The sequence below is a fragment of the Balaenoptera borealis genome, assembly GCF_965194805.1.
Source record: "Balaenoptera borealis genome assembly, chromosome: 20".
Taxonomy (NCBI): Eukaryota; Metazoa; Chordata; class Mammalia; order Artiodactyla; family Balaenopteridae; genus Balaenoptera; species Balaenoptera borealis.
Genome location: NC_138879.1, coordinates 7,247,579 through 7,265,943, shown reverse-complemented (window position 1 = coordinate 7,265,943; position 18,365 = coordinate 7,247,579). Strand labels below are relative to the sequence as shown.

The 18,365-nt window shown below is 54.7% G+C and overlaps 3 protein-coding genes across 12 annotated transcripts in view; 2 read left to right on the top strand and 1 right to left on the bottom strand.

The window, feature by feature from the left end:
* Positions 1–1,647: 1,647 nt before the first annotated feature.
* MIF4GD (MIF4G domain containing) lies at positions 1,648–5,979 on the top strand. 3 transcript variants are annotated; one of them, XM_082372941.1, is made up of 6 exons: positions 1,648–1,811; positions 2,975–3,106; positions 3,970–4,079; positions 4,281–4,436; positions 4,528–4,620; positions 5,198–5,979. In XM_082372941.1, exons 2-6 carry the CDS (start codon positions 3,019–3,021, stop codon positions 5,423–5,425), a joined length of 675 nt encoding a protein of 224 aa, XP_082229067.1. In that variant the 5' UTR covers positions 1,648–1,811; positions 2,975–3,018; the 3' UTR covers positions 5,426–5,979. The 3 variants fall into 3 exon arrangements, with proteins under 3 accessions (XP_082229067.1, XP_082229066.1, XP_082229065.1); XM_082372940.1 differs by lacking the exon at positions 1,648–1,811 and adding an exon at positions 1,940–2,089; XM_082372939.1 differs by lacking the exon at positions 1,648–1,811 and adding an exon at positions 1,954–2,152.
* MRPS7 (mitochondrial ribosomal protein S7) lies at positions 5,880–9,153 on the bottom strand. 3 transcript variants are annotated; one of them, XR_014238606.1, is made up of 5 exons: positions 8,832–9,100; positions 8,096–8,287; positions 7,917–7,980; positions 6,681–7,553; positions 5,880–6,518 (listed from the first exon to the last, which is right to left on the bottom strand). XR_014238606.1 is itself a non-coding variant. In XM_082372947.1 (5 exons), exons 1-5 carry the CDS (start codon positions 9,088–9,090, stop codon positions 6,297–6,299), a joined length of 723 nt encoding a protein of 240 aa, XP_082229073.1. In that variant the 5' UTR covers positions 9,091–9,153; the 3' UTR covers positions 5,880–6,296. The 3 variants fall into 3 exon arrangements, 2 of the variants coding, with proteins under 2 accessions (XP_082229073.1, XP_082229074.1); XM_082372947.1 differs by having other exon boundaries at positions 7,386–7,553; positions 9,014–9,153; XM_082372948.1 differs by having other exon boundaries at positions 7,386–7,553; positions 8,832–8,931.
* Positions 9,132–18,365, top strand: part of GGA3 (golgi associated, gamma adaptin ear containing, ARF binding protein 3) — a 26,012-nt gene continuing 16,778 nt past the window's right edge. For 4 of the 6 annotated variants that reach the window (XM_082372926.1, XM_082372925.1, XM_082372927.1 and 1 more), the window contains exons 1-6: positions 9,132–9,266; positions 15,410–15,494; positions 15,624–15,699; positions 17,096–17,194; positions 17,895–18,018; positions 18,231–18,334. In XM_082372926.1, the coding sequence (XP_082229052.1) occupies positions 9,227–9,266; positions 15,410–15,494; positions 15,624–15,699; positions 17,096–17,194; positions 17,895–18,018; positions 18,231–18,334 (528 nt within the window). In that variant the 5' untranslated portion in view covers positions 9,132–9,226. Of the gene's footprint in view, positions 9,267–9,432; positions 9,671–15,409; positions 15,495–15,623; positions 15,700–16,888; positions 17,010–17,095; positions 17,195–17,894; positions 18,019–18,230; positions 18,335–18,365 lie in introns of those variants that run through there. The other 2 variants (XM_082372928.1, XM_082372929.1) reach the window with 2 other exon arrangements.

Genomic DNA, 18,365 nt, shown 5'->3' with positions numbered 1-18,365 from the left:
TTCCTCATCTGTCTCCTCCATCTTCCCTTCCAAATCACATCCCTCCTCCCCAAGTACGAGGGAAGGGATCCCTGCCTTCCCTAAACTCTACTTTTCTCAGCAGTTTCATCCCTCAGGCAACTTTGCTTCTAGCTCTGGGGGAAGAATCCCAGCTGAATCAGTCACTTTATAAACTCCACCCTGCTCAGATCTTCGTGTCTATAAAGGCACCACTCGGGCTGTTCTCTCCCTGGACAGGCTGGTCACAGCCCGTGGGCCTCCAGGGAAAGCAGAGCCCAGCGACCCCACAGGCAGTGGGGGGATGTGCTGACGGGGGCGGGGCGCCGGTAAAGGCAGCAGCCCTTTTCCCCCGCCTCTTGGGATCACTCCTCTCTCCCTGTGGGCTGGGTTAGCCCTCCCGGGTGGGTGGAGCTCACGGCTGGGCCGGTGAGCATCTGCTGCCCGCTCAGCGTGCGCCTCCTGGGTCCCACGTGGTGCTGTGTGCATCCTGTGTAATCCCAGAAAGAGGGGGTCGAGCAGGCAGCCTGGTGCGTGCACAGTTGGTGCTCCGGAAGTTGTCAGGGCACAGGAACCCACAACAGACACCCATCTAGGCACAGTTAGGGGCATGAGAGGACGGGAAATCTACAGAACACACCCCCCACTTTCCACTCCAAGTCTCCCCAGCCCCAGGGAAGCCTGGCCTGAGAGGTTGGCTGTGCAGGGGGAGCCCCGTGCAGGACTTAGAGCCTGACCTCGCCTCAGCCCCAGCTCCAGCCTTCGAGCAGGTCTTGGGTGGGTGTCATGGCTCTCGGTCCCCATGGATCCTGGGCCCTTTCTCACCATTACTGTTTCGTCTCTGGTCTGGGGCTTTGTGATGTGTCTGGTCCCCAGAATCCTGAAGCTTCCCTGCTCCTGGTTGCTGATTAAGAAGGTTCACCTGTGGCTGGAGGGCTCCCACACCCACAGGGTTTTTGGCAGGCAAGGCTTGCAGCTGCAGGGAGGCAGCTGCCTGGATGTATTTTTTATGAAATTCCACTGAAGTAAACTTTGTTCTCTTCAGCTCTCCCACTCATTGGTTTCTTTTGCTGCAGCTGAGATTCTCTTGTTCATTTTCTGGTGACCACTTTGGCAGCTCTTTGAACAGGAGGAGCGAGCTTTGGATACAGGAACCTGCCATCAACACTTCCTTCTCGTCTAAGCGATGGGACGAGACAGTTCTTTTCCAGCCTCTTCTGTATGCTCTCCTGCAACCCAGGGCTGACCTCAGAGGTGGCCCTGTCTGGGCTGCTGGGCCCGTGCCTCCCCCCGAGTCCCGACCAAGACGGACTGAGCCAAGGGCTTGCTCAACCTCAGGGTCACTCCCAACACCTTGGGCGCCGCAAGTTGGCAACTGGGATCCTTTCTCTTGGGCTGGCCCATTGATTTTCAACTTATTTTACCAATATCGTTTGTACTTGGAGTAGGAGAGGGGCTTAGTGGGACTTGATCCAGCCCTTACGACCTCCCTGCCTTCTCCCCTTTGGGGGGAGAGGGTGGGAGTGGGGAGCACACGGCCAGCACCTGTGAAGTCCTGCCCCTCCAGCCCTCTTCTCTGCCCTCCCACCTTTCTCCCTCCCGCCGCCCGGCTGCGGACCACGCCCTCCGCAGGCCCCTCCCACGCCGCGCGGCCGGGCCAGTCCCCTGACCCCGTTTTAACCTGAGCCCTGGCGTGGGGCGGGGAGAGGGGGAGTGCTAGCGCTCGAGACCGAGGGCTTAATGCGGGCTGAGGAGCAGGTCCGACCCAGTACCGAGGAGCCGGTGTGGCCCCGGATAGCCCCTGGGAGCACCAGGTGAGGAGAGGACAGGGGCGGTGGGAGCAGTGTCGCGGGCGTTCTGCGCGGCCCCATGCCAGCAACCTTCGGGCGGGCCTGGCCGGGCGGCGAGGGCAGCGACGTCGGGGCTCCGGCAGGTGGCGCTGGCGAGGCGGCCCCAGGCCCCGCCCCGCCGCCCCGCCGCCCCGGGTCCCGCCGCGCCACCGCGCTAGGAAATGACCTAAGCGGAGGCGAGGCGCCCACAGCATGCCCCCCGAGCGGCCTTCGGGCACACGGGCGCGGCGCCGGCGCGGCAGGTGGGTCCCGGCGCTCCCGCCGCCTCTCGAGCCCACGGGAATGGCGTTTGGGAAGCTGCCCAGGTCTGGAGACCCCTAAGGTCCTCTCCTTTGGCCATGGGGGGAGGCACCGAGTGCGGAGAGGGGACTCCAAAGGGGACCACCTCTGGGGGACACGTCACCTCGCTCCCCTTCTTAAGGAGGGATCCAGAATGGAGCTCAGGACTCTCAGGGAGTCCTGAGCGGGCAGGGCCGGGTTTCTGCCACTCGAGAGGCCAATTTAACTAGTCCGTCCCGGGGAGAAGCTGGCCACGACAAGGGGAGTCAGGGCGGCAGAGCCGCTTCTGCACCCAGCCCTCTGGTCGGCCCCACCCCGAGAGCAGGATGAGTGTGGGCTTTCTGGGCTGAGTACTCTGACTAAAGGGAGAGGGTTGCGGAGAGGGGCTTGGACCCCTGCTGGGACAGACATGTCCGACGCTTGGAGACCCCAGCCCTCTCACTCTCCAGGAGCCATGCTGGACCAGCAGCTTCCAGGTCGGCTTATAAATAGGCAGGGGAAGTGTTTAATATCCACATATCCACCCTCACCCCACCCCTTGGTATCAGCTGAGAAAAACCCTGCCTGCTGCTGGGACTGGAGGGTAGACGCATTCACCCTTCATCTCTTTACTCTTGTGTAATCCCAGAAGCTACAGGGGTTCTTTAACTGAGCAGCAGGTGCCTGGCTGGTGCCCAGTCTCCACCAGAAGCCAAGCTTGGCGGGCACCCAGCCAACCACTGAATGCCATGGACTGCCCAGGAGCACCTGTCTCAAGCACTGGCCAGCCCTGCCGCAGGCCGGGAGAGCTGGGAGCCCTGGCCCCGTGCGCCACACCTGAGGCCTCTCCCGCCGCCTCTCCTCTCCAGGTGCTGTCATTAGTCCCAACCTAGGGAAGAGTTGCTGCAGCTGGATGGTCATGGGGGAGCCCAGGAGAGAGGAGTATAAAATCCAGTCTTTTGATGCAGAGACCCAGCAGCTGCTGAAGACAGCCCTCAAAGGTGAGCACGCGGAGCCCCCTGAGCCTGGGCCCAGAGCTACAGAGAAGGGGCCAAGGGGACAGGCCTGGAGTACTGAGCCCTCTCCCTTCACCTTCTGAGAATAGGAGTCAGCAACATAATTCTGGAACTGGAAGACAAGCTACATTTAGGCCAGTATTTGGCAGTATGAATCATAGAGTCACCCCCTCAGATTGTAAAGCCTTTTTTTAAAGTTTAGGTGCCCACGAGAGGAGAGTGAGGCACAGAGAACACAGTTCCTGCCCCTTAAGTCCTTACGCTGGACCTGGTTTGTGCGTTGCTGCAGCCAGCTCTCTTGACTGTGCAGAGCTGCCTGACGTGGGACAGAGGATGGAGTGTTCTCCTTGGCAGGGGAGCTACAGTAATTGTCCTGGACCAGTGCCTTCTTGCAGCACTTTCAGGACAGAAGTTTGACTCAGCTAATGATTAGCAATGCCCATCACGTGCCAAGCTGAGCCTGTGGGGAGGCCCTGCCTGGCCCGCTCTCGTCGGGTTCACGTGTGTGTATTATAAGAACACTTTCTTCCGTGAAATGGCTGTCAAAGGCATTGTCATTCAGCGTTCCATCCTCAACCTAGGGCTAGGAAAAGATGTGTCCTAAAAAAACGAGCATTCTTTGATTCTCTAACAGCCACATAACCCTCCCCGTTTCTTCTGACTGGGCCATCAGGAGGCTCACGGCTACAGCTGCTCCAGTGTGTAGTTTCCTCTCTGTTTCCTGGTCTCTTTAAACGGAAGCGTATAATGGGAGTGCTCTTCTGTGAACATCTTGAATCCTTCAGAAGCAGGTGGAGGCAAATGTGATAATTAAGCAGCTCTAGACTCCCCACCTGTCTTTACCCTAGATCCAGGTGCCGTGGACTTGGAGAAAGTGGCCAATGTGATTGTGGACCATTCTCTGCAGGACTGTGTATTCAGCAAGGAAGCAGGACGCATGTGCTACGCCATCATTCAGGTTGGGTGGGGCTGGTAGAGAAGGGGACGCTTTGAGGAAGGTGCTTCAGGAGTGGGCAGAGGCCTGGCCAGCAGGGCAGAGATGCAAAGGGTTGGCCTCAGAGACGAGAGAGGAGGACAGCAGGGTCCTCGGCCTTGGAAGCTTGGGTGGAGTTGCGACGGCCCTGTGACTGCCCTTCACCACCCTTTCCCTGGCTCACAGGCAGAGAGCAAGCAAGCAGGCCAGAGTGTCTTCCGCCGTGGACTCCTCAACCGGCTGCAGCAGGAGTACCAGGCTCGGGAGCAGCTTCGAGCCCGCTCCCTGCAGGGCTGGGTCTGCTACGTCACCTTTATCTGCAACATCTTTGACTACCTGAGGGTGAGGCCCTGCCAGCCACGTCCTGTGCGGCACAGACGGCCTGTCTCCTGTGCCACTAAGCTGGGCTCCGGCCCCCGCTCTCCCCCCGTAGGTGAACAACATGCCCATGATGGCCCTGGTGAACCCCGTCTACGACTGCCTCTTCCGGCTGGCCCAGCCCGACAGTCTGAGCAAGGAGGAGGAGGTGGGTGGCCCTAGCACAGAAGGCTGTGGAGGTGGGCTGTCTCCGGCTTAACTCAGAATGCCCGCCCACTGTTCGTGGAGACTTTCAAGGGCATCACTTGCTGGGGCAGGAGCCTGGTGGGGGCATTTAAGGCCTGTCACAGTTACAGGGCAAGCTGCTAGGTCTGGAGTTTATCCAGAACAGAGCGCAGCCAAAACCTCCTGGCTCAGAGGCTGCCTTCCCAGTAGGAAAGCCAACCTATGATAGGACTGGTGAGAGCGTCAGCCAGCTGTGGATACAGATGACCCCAAAACCACACCAGGGTTGGGGGGAGGGGGCAGGAAAGTGGGGTTCAGAAGCAGTTTGGAAACAGGGCCTGAGTCCAGCCTGGCCCAGGTGAGAGACCTTAAGCAAGTCTCTGAACTTGCTTCCTTTCATGTAAGACGTGGACCACGCCCACTGGGTGGGGTGAGGATGAAGTGGGGAAACATGTGCACAGGGCCAAGCCCGGTGCCTGGTGCACGGCGAGCGCTCAGTAAATAGCTGCTGTGTGGGATGGGGGGCCTGGCCCGGGGTGACCTCCTGCTGCCCCCTGCAGGTGGACTGCCTAGTGCTGCAGCTGCACCGGGTCGGGGAGCAGCTGGAGAAGATGAACGGGCAGCGCATGGATGAGCTCTTTGTCCTGATCCGGGATGGCTTCCTGCTCCCAGCCGGCCTCAGCTCCCTGGCCCAGCTGCTGCTGCTGGAGATCGTCGAGTTCCGGGCAGCTGGCTGGAAGACGACCCCGGCTGCGCACAAGTATTACTACAGCGAGGTCTCTGACTAGGCCTCCAAATCAGGCCTCCTCCCCAGCGGCACCGGCCTTTCTTCTACCCCCCCTCCCAGCCTGGCAGTGGCGTCTTCGCCTCTCCCAGACTTCTTCCCTTCCAGGCTCCCAAAAGCACCCGAGATGTTTCCCACTTACGCGGTGGTCCCGCCCTGAGCACCTTCGCTCCGATTCCAGGACTGGGGAAGACACCAAGCACACCTGCCCCACGGTCCCATCAGCGTTTGGCTCCCCTCACCTTCAGCCTGGGCCAGGCAAAGAAGGGCAACTCCTGACAAGCACTGCACTATGTAACCTTTGGTACAATAGCTATCTTGGTGCCTCAGTTTCCCCATCTGTAAAATGAGTACCCAGAGCCATTGGTAGGGTGCTTTGGGATATCAAAGGGGAGAAGCAGAGTCACACCAGAAACTGCTTTTTATATATTTTGTACAAGGACCACTTTGGAACCAAGCACGTTTCCTCCATTTGGTTTTAATGAATGGCAATACCACATCACATGCTACACCAGCTCAGGATGAGAATTTTCTAATAAACTTTTTCTGATACTAAAACTGCTTCCTTTCGTATCACCCAAAGGTCCACCCCAAGCTGAAGGAAGAGAAGGGCTGGATGAGCCCTAAGTTTCTTGGGGAAAATCCAAGTTGCTATGTCCCCTCTTTGCAACGAGATGGGGCAGGGAGAGCGAGTTCTAGCCCCCAGAGAAAGGACTAACAAGCAATAAACATGCTGCTCCATCCTTCTTAGGAGGCCCGCTTGCCCCTGAAAGGCAAGTATACGCTTAACCCACAGGTATTCTGCAACATGGCGGTGGCTCACGCCATTTCTTACAACAGCATGCTGGGCTCCTCCCAGCTCCTCCGCCCACCCGTTACCACCAGCGGTAGTGGGCCAGCGCGCGGTTGGCCTCGGCCATCTTGTGCGTGTCGTGCTTTCTCTTGATCACAGGGCCCCGGTTGTGAAAAGCCTCCAGCAGCTCCTGGGACAGCTTCTCCGGCATCAGCATCCGCCGGTGCTTCTTCTCCCGACACTCAGTAATCATCCACTTCATGGCCAGGAAGCGGCGACGCCGCTCGGCTAGCGGCACAGGGACCTGGGCAAGATTGAACACGGGCAAGTTAGTCTAAGAACTTGCCAGGACTGTAGCCTCCCTCCTCCTAGAGCTCTTAAGAAGCAGCCACAGGTCCGCTCTGGGCCAGCCCTGGCAAGGCTGCTGAGGAGGGGGCCTGTCTTTTCCCCTCTGAGCCTCTCTCACCCCTGGCTGACCTCGGTGCAGCAGACATCAGGCATTCATCGAGCAAAGACTTCTTGAGTACTGGCCTCTTTCACCTCTAAAGGGGGCTCAGCCAAGTTGAGACAGGCACCACTGGAAAAAGCCCTGTCAGCTGGGCATGACTTAGCCAACACAGATCATGCGTGCCTAGAAAGAAGACCCTCTTGTCCAAGAATCATTTGCCAGGCCCCCACTATGTGCCAGGTACCATGCCGACCCTAGGGACACAGACATTAATGAAAAAGCCTCTACCTTTATGAAGTTTACATTGAAAAAGGAAAGACAAGAACACCGGATTACGACGATGAAATATTAAATGGCATGACAGAGACACCTAGTTCAGTTCAACAAACGGTGATGAAGCATCATTCAAGCACTACACTAGACATTGGTGTATAAACATGAGGTATAAACATAGTCCCTCACCATGAGAAGCTTATAGTTTAGAACACAGAATGCTGAACAGAACGGGGGGTGGGGTGGGCCTTCAAAAGAGGTCACGTGGATACTTTTTTTTTTTTTTGCTCTCTTCCATCTTCTACCTGTAATCTTTACACTGTGGGGCTCAGATGAGCTGATCCTGACACTCCCCAGTCCTTAGAAAGCTATCAACCTTGGCCCAACTCTACCCACCCCCACCATCGTTTCACACATGAGCAGCCCTGCTTTCCCGCCCTGACCACTCACCTGATAGAAATGGCCACCCTTGAGGATGGATACCAGCCCAATCACAGGCTCACAGTTTTTCAGCGCTTGGTGGAAGATGGTGTAAGGGTTGCATTCAATGGTTGCCTGTTCCTCTGCAGAAGCAGCGTGGTACTTCTCAAACTGTTTCCTTTTCACAGCTTCCAGAGTCTGCAAAGGGATACAGTGGAAGAGGCTGCCCCAGGCTCCCTAAACGGTTAACCCAGCTGAGCTAGGACCTTGCCCCTTACTCCCATCATCCTTTTCTTCTTCTGTAGCTGTGCAGCTACTCCCTCAGCACTTCTGAACCAAAGATCCTGGACTAGGACAGAAAGAGCAGGCTAAGATTTGTCACATGGGGGTAGGGAATGGCAGTGGTTGACTCCTGCAGAACTTCCTTAGAGCCCCCATTCCCACGCATAAGTACATGGAAATTAATTTTAATGAAAGTATAGAATGAATTCTTTATGTTAAAAAAGAGCGAAGTACAAAGCTATGGGGAAAACAAAGATGAGAAAGAGAGGTACTGTTTACCTGTGTCATGAGGGATCTGGCCAGTATTTTGTTTCCTCCTTTCATCATCATGTTGGTGAATTTACTTCAAGGAGAAAAGCAACATGTTTAGCTCGCCAAGGCTGTATCAGGGAACCCCTACTGCAGACCCTCCCTGGTACAGTCTCACTCCGCAGAACAAAAGTTTGTTTCCTTCTAACCTGATCACTGGGTCTTCAAACACAGAGCTTGTTCTCGTCGCAGGGGCAGCTTTGATAACCTGAGTCTTCCTGAGCTCCCGCTCATACTTTTCCTCCTCAGTCAGCTCGGTCAAGGGCTTGCGGTAATATTCCTTGTCAATCTGGGGATCCTGGTATTCAGGACCATAGCGGCTCCACCTCACCTGGGTTAGCCTGGGGGAGGAGGGGGCGAGGAAGAGAAGGGCAAAAGCTGACTCCACAAGTGAAAAGGCTTGACTTAACGACAGGCATGTGTGCCAATCCGCCGACGAGTGAGAGCAGCGTGGAGACCGCCAGCCAAAGCTGAACCGCAAAACTTCTGGCTCTTGTCCCAAGAGGTAGGAGGACCTCCCCCAAACAGGCCAGGAAAGTCTGCTCCTCAAGTGCCAACGGTAAGGACAGGCTCCTGAACCTGAGGATAGGCACCCCGCCTGTGCATCTCTCCCCTCAACACCCAGCAAAGAAAATCCCACCTCTGAGTTCTTTACCAAGATCGCACTTGCAGTTCCAAGTGAGAACCCCTCGGGCTGGGAGCAGTCACTAAGCCTTCAGGTTGACTCAAAGTCACGCGGCTGGTTAAAGAGGCTTGGACTCAGATATCCCGGCCCCCAGGCTCTCTCCTGGAACCCGCGAGGCCTGCCTGTGGCTCCCCCTTCCTTCCCAGCAAGTCTCTCCGTGAAGACACAAGCGGCCTCCCAGCTGCCCGCCGCCCTCTCACCCTGGAAGCCTCAGGACAGCACGCCGCACGCCCACCAGCAAGCCCGACCACCCTCGCGCAGCCGTCACCACGGAGGCAGCCATCTTGGCTGGCCACGAGGACCCTAGAGAGGCTGCTCTCGGCGTGCCTGAGCGAGTGACGGAAGACGGGGAAAAGGCTCTACAGGGTCCTCTGTGCATCACCCTATTAATCTGAGTCTTAGGAGTCTCTCACTCCGGAGTCTAAAGCGAAGAGTCAAAGGAAACATTCGCTCTCCCATTATCCGTCGCAGCCTGGCGCGACCCTCGGTGGCGGCGCTTGGTAATCTCAGGCCCCTGTGCAGTCCCCGCCCCGGCCTGTCTCTTTCAGGTTCTCGCGAGGTTTGAGGCCGCTGGGCCGGTCCTGGCGGCTGCAATATGGCGGAGGCGGAAGGGGAGAGTCTGGAGTCCTGGCTGAGTGAGTAGTCGCGGCGGATTCTGTTTGCTTTGGAGCCGCGAAGCCGCACCGCCCCACCCGCACCTCTCTGCCCCGTCCCCGGGTCCCGCGGTGGCGCCGCCAGGCAGCCCGCGCCTGGCCTCGCCCGCGCCGCGAGCGTCCCGCGATCACGCCCCTTCCCCAGCAGGACGTCCCGGCCCCTGCTCCCTTTGCTGCGGCGCCTCCTCCCGCTCCCGCGAGCAGCGGCGTGAGCTCGGGTCCTGTCCCGGCCCCGCGGGCTCCGGGAAAGCGACAGCCAAGTGCTTCGGGCTGGCATGCATCGGCGCTTGGGGGAGACTGTGGGGCCGCGCGCGGCTGATTCCGGGACCCCTGCGCCTCCCTGACGAAGGGAAAAGCTTCGGATTTGGGCTGAAACTCCGGGAGCGGTGGGTGTCGCTGAGGATACACACATAGCTTCAGAATTGTGACCATGTATTCGAGAAGTGACCGCTTCGTGTAGGCTGAATGTTTGAAGTGAGAGTAATCCAAAGTGAGACAGAGAGAACAGAGCTCTGCCTTCCTCCTGCAGTGACCAAAGTGTGGTGAAAGCTATGTTGAGGGGTGGGGGCGGCCTCTCCCCTCCCCCACCACCGCACGTCTTCAAGAGTCGTTCGTTGGTAACCTCAGAGCAAAGCTGAGGGGCACAGCATGATGGTGTAGTTATAGCGGCCTATTGCTATGACTGCTAATTCATAGTGCTGTTAAGGAAATACGGGTTAACCTTAGCAGGTAGTATTTGGCTGCAGAGTTAATACGTTGATTTCACTATGGACTAGAGGAGACCCCTGGAGGCCTCTTTAAGTGAAGACAAATTGGACAGGGTGATAAGACGGGCAAGACGCCTAGATACTGCCTTGTGCAGTAGAGCCTGCAGGCTCTTGGAGGTGATACCTGTTTCCTCCAATTGCCTGACTTTTCTTAACAAGAAACCCTGTTCAGGTGGTTGAACTTAAGTTACATTTGCAAAATCTGCAGTTGCAGGCAGGTCACAAAGCCTTCTGTATGTATGGAACTGTCCTCCAAGGAGCTCAGTGCTCCAAAGACATTCATTTAATTCATTTATCAAGTATCCCAGCAAAGTAGGTACCACTGTCACAATTTCACAAAAAGAGGGCACCCTGACTCTAATCAATTCACTTGCCCAGAGCCACCCAACTGGATATAAGCACACTGGAATTGGTTCCATTCATAGATATTAATGGGGACACTGGAGTAATTTAAATGACCTAAGCTGAGTTTAATAGGCTAGGTTTAGCGTTAGTTTGGAAGAGCAGACTGACCTGTTTCTGAGGGAGAGTGGAGATGGTGACGGGGGAGAGGGATGGTATTTGTAGAGACCAGAGCTGAGACTGGCCTTTGACCCTTTCCTGTTACTTAGAGTGACACTTGGGGCAGTGGTAAGATTCCTTCCGTTCTTACCCTGTGTCCACCTTCCTGGTTCTTACGACTTAATGGTGTGAACTGTACCAATTGAACGAACCAGTGCTTGGAGTTCAGCACCATCTTAGTCCATGTCCTTGTCACTCCGTGGTTTGCTGGAATTTTTTTTTTTTTTAAGATTTATTTATTATTTATTTATTTTATTTTTGGCTGTGTCGGGTCTTAGTTGCGGCACGCGGGCTCTAGTTGAGGTGCGCGAGCTCAGTAGTTGTGGCGCGTGGGCTTAGTTGCCCCGCGGCATGTGGGATCTTAGTTCCCTGACCAGCGATTTAAACTGCGTCCCCTGCATCGTAAGGCAGATTCTTTACCACTGGATCACCAGGGAAGTCCCAGTTTGCAGGAGTTATTACAGAAGCCTCTGCTGGGCCCACTGTCTCAGGCCTCTCCCCTCCCCCATCAGTCCATTCTGCATTCTGCTCCCAGAGAGCACTTCTGTTTAGTTAAGTCATTCTACTGCTGCCTCTTTGTGGCTTCCTGATATTCTTCCTTACTTTGGTCAGTTGTATGTTCTTGTCCCACCAACACACATTCCTCTCCTTATCTGAAAGCCCTGTTCCCCTTTGCTCCACTACATGCTGTAAAATGCACCGCAGAATCTCCTTCCCTGCAAACCACCTCTTGATTTCAGCCTTCTCCAAAGTCCTGCGTTACAGCAGTTGATCCGCGTCTAGTGACTACCTGCTATGTGAGGTGTGATGAAAATTAAGAAGTTCAAACAATCTTTGCCTTCAGTTTGATGAAAGTGATGCTGGAGTGGATACAGCATTTTTAAGTAAAAAGATAAAAGCAAGAGCCATAAATGCTAAAATGCAGACAGTTTCTTTGGGAAATTGGGAATGAGTGGAATGGAAGATGATTCTCCCAGTGGGGAGATGGCACTCGAGCTAGGCCCTAAGGAATGGGAAAATTGGCTAAGAAAACACCAGACAGTGATGTGGAGGGAGCAGACCACGTCTGGGGTACGCAGTAACAGCTGTTTGGCTGGTTCAAGCAGGGGGTTCCTGTGGGAGTGTGGTGGGAGAGAAAGCTGGGAAGTTAGAACCAAATTCCGGACCAGCTTGAATTCCAGCCCAAGAAGTTTACGTGTCTACAGTTAGGAGGTCCCCATTCCTACTGTACCTGGTAAGATTAGTGTTTTGTTGGTTCATGTTGGTGGTGTTTTTACGAAGGATGGGTTGGAGCAGAAGTTCTGGAAGCAGGTGAGAAGTAAGGAGGTCGGGGAAGGAATAAGAAAAGAAGAAGTGAGAGTTTTTAAAAGACACTGAGGGGACTTCCCTGGCGGTCCAGTGGTTAGGACTCGGTACTCTCACTGCTGAGGGCCCAGGTTCGATCCCTGGTGGGGAACTATTGTAAGATCCAGCTAGCCGTGTGACATGCCCCCCCCTCAAAAAAATCGAGAAGTAAGGGATTATGACTGACTGATGAAAATGGGTGAGGAGAGGGAAGAAGGAGTGTTCAAACCTGGGTGCCTGGGGGTGGGGCAAAAGGAGCTTTTGAATGGTGGCACCATTTATAGAAACGGGGAAGTCAAGAAGTAGAAGTGGTGAGTTTGTTTTTAGACTCGTTTCTGCACCAAATTAGCACTTATAATTACACCCTGTCTTGTTTTTTGCTCTGGTTATTTCTCATGTGTTGCACCAGAAGAGCGTGACCTCCTCAAGGGTAGGATCCGAATCTTGTGCTTTCCCTGTAGTCCCTCCAGGGCTTACCACGCTGTGTACTTAGTCTTCTATGGCTGCTTAACGAAGACTTGGTGATTGACTGTCACCCTCGATTCAAGACCACAGCACTGAAGGCTGACTCTTGACTCCCCTTCCATCTGTGTCCTTGCCTCTGCTTATTTCTGCATCATTTGCTACATAGAACTTGTCATCACTGGACTATCTGAGCCGTGTTGGGAAGGCGTAGCCAATGCTGCTGTTTCCATCCCTACTTGACCAACGGTCCCACGACAGTCAAGGCTAGAGATGGAACTAAGTTGAAAATGAGAGCAGGAAACATAGAGGCAAAGACACAGACTAGAATAAGGCTTCCAACGGAGCCTCAAAAATAGAAACCTTGAATCAGAGTGGAGCCCAGAGGCAGTTCTAGAAGGCAGGACCTGAGAGGCGGCTCTGGTGTCACCTCCGTGCCAGGTGAAGGAGAATGTTGAGGGGGTGACAGTTGTGAGTCTGCTGGGGAGGCAGTGGGCAGATGGCGCGATTGAGTCGCCCAGAACCATCCCCAGAGGCTCTTCCAGTCCCCGTGGGTGACTGAGGTCTGCCGTCTGAGCTGGCTGGAGAGTTGGAGGATGTACTCAGAAGTGGGACCAACCATGGCTGAAACCAGGGTTTTTTGTGCTCATGTGTAAGCAGAGAGCTCCCTCCAGGTTTGCAGTAAAAAGATCTATCAAGGGAAAAGGGAGTGGGATTCTAGAGATGTTGAACATAAGTGCAAAGTAAGTGGGAGCGTTCTTGGGAGCAGAAATGCTACAGGAGTTATGGCAGCCCCGGGCAGAGTACATTGTTTGGTGAATGCCCATGTGTGGTGAGGGGCTGTCCACATTGTACACTGTATGTGTAAGATGCTTTTCTAGTTGCAAACAGTGGAAGCGAGTGGGCTTCTTCTTCTTATATCACGAGGCATGCGACTGTCCCCAAAATGATGATAGTGACAGGTGTAGGTGTGGCTCCTCAGACCGTCTTTTTGTATCCTACAGCCTCTTGAGGTCATGAGAACTTTAAGCATCTCAAATGATAGGGATTAGTAACAAAGCCATGCCGATACCTGAGAAAATTTCAGACACCTGGTGGGAGAGACTCGGCTTTTCTGGAGGGTAACAGCTAGTAGGTCACTGTGGCAATAAATAGCCACTCTTGATGGACTTAATCTCCCTTCCCTTCAAGCATGACATTCTGAAGGGCCTGCTAATTCTCTTTTCAAGATTGAGGACTGACATCTGTTTTTTCCTCCAAATGTGATCCTAAACCATCAGAATTTTCTTGCAACCAGAGCAGAAACGCTGCCACGCACGCGCGGCGCTGGGCGCTGCAGGGGTTCCCTCTGCTGCCAGCTGGCGCCTGCTGATTCTTGTGGCTCCTACTGGAGGGGTAGGGGGTGGCTAGGAGTCCCTGTTAGATTTGGTCGTGGAGCTAGTGACTTCTAACGTTAGGGGGAAAGGAAGTTAAGAAAACAGTCACGAAAAATCAGAATTTAGGAACGTCTAACAACACCCCTTGTTGGGAAGGGCTTTTTCCAGGCTTTCACTCTGCTTTTGGCCCTTGTGGAAATCTGCAGGAGGAGCCTGGTACTTAAAAAAGGATACACGCCTTCAGTCTTCCTTTTGTCTTCTGAACCTGAAGCCCTAAATTTAGCAAACAGCTTGAGAGTGCTTTCTAGAAGAGGCTGACTCCAAGATCTGAATCAGAGATGGGAACACATCTAACCACCCTCAGCTGGGGCCATCCTCCATAAGCACAGGTTCTGGGGATAACAGAGAAGAGAGGACCCACACCAAGTATTAGGAGACTTGGCATTTAGCTCCTGGAATTTAAACCCTCAGTGACCCTCTGAGAACTCTTCAACGCTTGTCTTTGTCTTTGATCATGGAAGACCATTTAAACTTAAGGGTGGGGACTTCCCTGGTGGCGCAGTGGTTAAGAATCCGCCTGCCGGGCTTCCCTGGTGGCGCAGTGGTTGAGAATCTGCCTGCTAATGCAGGGGACACGGGTTCGAGCCCTGGTCTGGGAAGATCCCACATGCCGCGGAGCGGCTGGGCCCGTGAGCCACAACTACTGAGCCTGCGCGTCTGGAGCCTGTGCCCCGCAACGGGAGGGGCCGCGATAGTGAAAGGCCCGCGCACCGCGATGAAGAGCGGTCCCCGCACCGCGATGAAGAGTGGCCCCCACTTGCCGCAACTAGAGAAAGCCCTCGCACGAACCGAAGACCCAGCACAGCCAAAAATAAATAAATAAATAAAAATTAAAAAAAAAAAAAAAAAAGAATCCGCCTGCCCATGCAGGGGACACGGGTTCGAGCCCTGGTCCGGGAAGATCCCACATGCCACGGAGCAGCTAAGCCCGTTTGCCACAGCTACTGAAGCCCGCACACCTAGAGCCCGTGCTCCACAACAAGAGAAGCCACCGCAGTGAGAAGCCCACGCACTGCAACGAAGAGTAGCCCCCGCTCTCCGCAACTAGAGAAAGCCGCGTGCGGCAACAAAGACCCAACGCAGCTAAAAATAAATAAATAAACAAACAAATAATAAACTTAAGGGTGCTGGGACTTCCGTCGTGGTCCAGTGGTCGGGGGAATTAAGATCCCACATGCTGCGCGGTGCAGCCAAAAAAAAAAAACAAAACAAAAACAACAAAACTTAAGGGTGCTGATTACTCAAGCTCAGATTCTGTTTCTGCAACCCCAGGGACAGATAGCACAATGATTGGTGCTTAGAGGGGTTCAGTAAATGTTGTTAGCTTGCCTTAAAATGAGAGGCTTAGGATTTGTTTTCTCTTTCATTTGTGACTTTTAAAATATTGGACAGAAAGTGGTATTTGTATTTGACTTGCTTTCTGACTGAACTATTGAGTCTTTTCTACTAGAGAAGAAATTTCTTCACATCAGTGCCTAAAAAGTGTGAGAAACACCTTCCATACTGTCCTCCTTACTCTTTATAACAACCGTACTCTTCTTTGTTCTGTCCCAAGATAAAGCCACCAATCCTTCCAACCGCCAGGAGGACTGGGAATACATAATTGGCTTTTGTGATCAGATCAACAAAGAGCTTGAAGGGTGAGTCTCAAAGCTGTTAGGGGGCAGGTAAGAGGTAGTTGACTGGAAAAGTAAAAAACTGTGGCCAAGGAGGGCTAGCCAGATGGCCTCGGGTCAGTGTCCTGAAAGTGTGGTCTGCTTGTCTCCCAGGCCACAGATCGCCGTCCGACTGCTGGCCCATAAGATCCAGTCTCCGCAGGAATGGGAGGCAGTCCAGGCCCTGACGGTAGGTTCTTCGTGCTGCCGGTGGATCTTCATGAGCCCAGGCCTTTCCCCATGAGCCCGCTGGGATCTCTCAGGGGGTCAGGGCTCACACCCTAAGCCGGCTGAACATCCTCGATACAAACTAGACATACCTGGACCTTGCTCAGTCAGCTGTTCCACAAATGTGTGTGCCCCTGTGCCAGGCACTGAGCTTCACGGATGGCTGAAGTGTGGGCACAGGGTCTAGTGGGAAAAGCAGAGTGGCTGAGGGAGGGAACCAGGGGCAGGGGCCCTGGGCTGGGGGTGAGGCTCAGAGAAGGCTTCTTGAAGAGAGGCTGACAGAGCTGTCTTGCCAGGTAAGAGCTGGCCCAGTGTAATTCATCCTGTAGCTACAAATAATGCCGGTTACTAGTGAAGGCATCACACCAACAGGCAGATCCTAGCGTTTATTCAGACTAAGGGGGTTCAGGATGTGGAGCCGTGTGCGGCACTCGGGCGCCTCCCAGGCTCTCCCCTAAGCCGGGGGCCCAGGTTCTCTCCTGACTTCGTTCAGCTCCCGGAAAACCGGGAGAGGGGAACACGGTCGTGGAAAAGGCACTTAGCCCACGCACAGGGCTCTGCTGTGTCCTCCGGAGAGCGATGACCTTAGAACAGTGGTTCTCGACTGGGGGCAGTTTTGTCCCCCAGGGTACACTGGGCAATGTCTGGAGACACTTTTGGTTGTCACAGGTCAGGAGGTGCTACTGGCATCTGGTGGGTGGAGGCCAGGGGTGCTGCTGAGCGCCCTCTAAGGCACAGGACAGGCTTCTACAGCAAGTGACCGTCCCGAAAGGTCAGCAGCGGTGCAGCTGAAAAACCCCGCTTTACGAAGACAGGAGCCAGGGAAGGGGGCAGCACTGGGGTGGTTTGCTCCTTGGAGGAAAACTTAAGGCAGTCCTATGGGCCCCAGAAGGAAAACAGATGGGGGCCGGGGGAGGGAAAATAGTGTGCCGTCTAAAATGAAGAAAACAGAATTTAACAGAATTCTCTCCCACCTTCCCAAAACGTTGATCAGCTTATGGAAAGAACCCTGGACGCTGAGAGAAACGTGTGCTCTCTGGGTCTCCGTCTCCTCACCTGTAAAACACAAGGGCAGAATCTGCAGGCAGGCACCTTCCAGGACGGACACTCGATCTGTCTTGGTATCTGGGTCTCAGGGTTTTTTACTTTAGTTCCTGTTGAGCTTCCCCAGGAGAGGTTTACAATTTGAGGGACCCTTTCGTCAGTAATCCTGTTGCCCTGATGTCCCCTGGGGCAGTGCACGCCTCTTTTCCTGGTTAGTTCCTTGCTTGGGTGAGTATTTATTCAGCGCTCCCTCTCTGTGGGGTCTGGCCGAGTGCCAGGTCCCAGCCTGAGCGCCTCGCCTTTGTGTGGTCCAGGTGCTGGAGGCCTGCATGAAGAACTGTGGGAGGAGATTTCATAACGAAGTGGGAAAGTTCCGGTTTTTGAATGAGTTGATCAAAGTCGTCTCTCCAAAGGTCAGTCAGTGGCAGTTTCCTCGTTTCTAGGAACTTCTTTTGTGCCCTGCCCCATCTTACTGGCTTTCACTGCACAGACCAGCATCTCCATGGATCTGAGATTCCCTGGGTCCTGTCCTCAGACAGCTAGGCTCTGACAGTAGCAGGATGTCCAGACAGGGCTCCCAGCCTAAACGTGACAGGTGATGTGGCAGCAGCTGTGCACATGTCAGGCGAGGGCCTGGGTAGCGTTGGACCCTGGGCTTCTAGTGACAGCAGTCACTTCTCCTCGCCTGTCTCACGTGGACACGAGCAGCTGGCCGCCCTCGTCACCCGGCTTCCATCGCACACTAGTGTTGCCTAAGCTCTGGGCACCCACTTACGGCAGAGGGAACAATTCTTCATAGCAAAGAGGTTCTCATTAACTCCTTTGAGAGAAAGTGCAGTTCTGTTTCTGGCAGATTGTGTGTGGAAACGCAGTGAGGAGCTCCCAGCCCGCTGCCTGACCACAGTCTGTACGCCGGATGGACACGGCCGTGTGCAGGCCGTCTCCTGCCCTCCCCCTCCCAGTGCTGTCTCACTCACACCTCACACCTGCGGGTTTGGAGGAAGCTTGAGGGCTGTAACCCACTAGCGACCACTTCATTGCCGTGAAGAGAGCCTTCCCTCTGTCTCTGCCTCTAGACCGCACTAAGTTTTCCCATTTCCTTTTGCCTCTTAGTACCTGGGGGACAGGGTGTCTGAGAAAGTGAAGACCAAGGTTATTGAGCTGCTTTATAGCTGGACGTTGGCCCTGCCGGAAGAATCAAAGATCAAGGATGCCTACCACATGTTGAAGAGACAGGGTATGAGCCTGCCTTCCCTCAGCCTCAAAGCAGCCCTGAAGGCTGGCCAAGGCCAGGAAGAATGAGGGGTGTCTGCCTGAGACAGCGGGAGGGGCTGGGCTGGGAGGGAATGAGGGGCCTGCAGGCCTGGTCCCAGGGAGCGCCCCCTTGCTGCGTGAGGAAGGGCAGCAGCGCGGCCCAGCCTGCGCGAACGCTGCCCCGTCCCGTTTCAGGCATTGTGCAGTCTGACCCGCTCATCCCTGTGGACAGGACCCTGATCCCCTCTCCGCCACCTCGTCCCAAAAACCCTGTTTTTGATGATGAGGAGAAGTCCAAGGTAAAGTGCATTCCAGCCTGCAGTGTCCTCA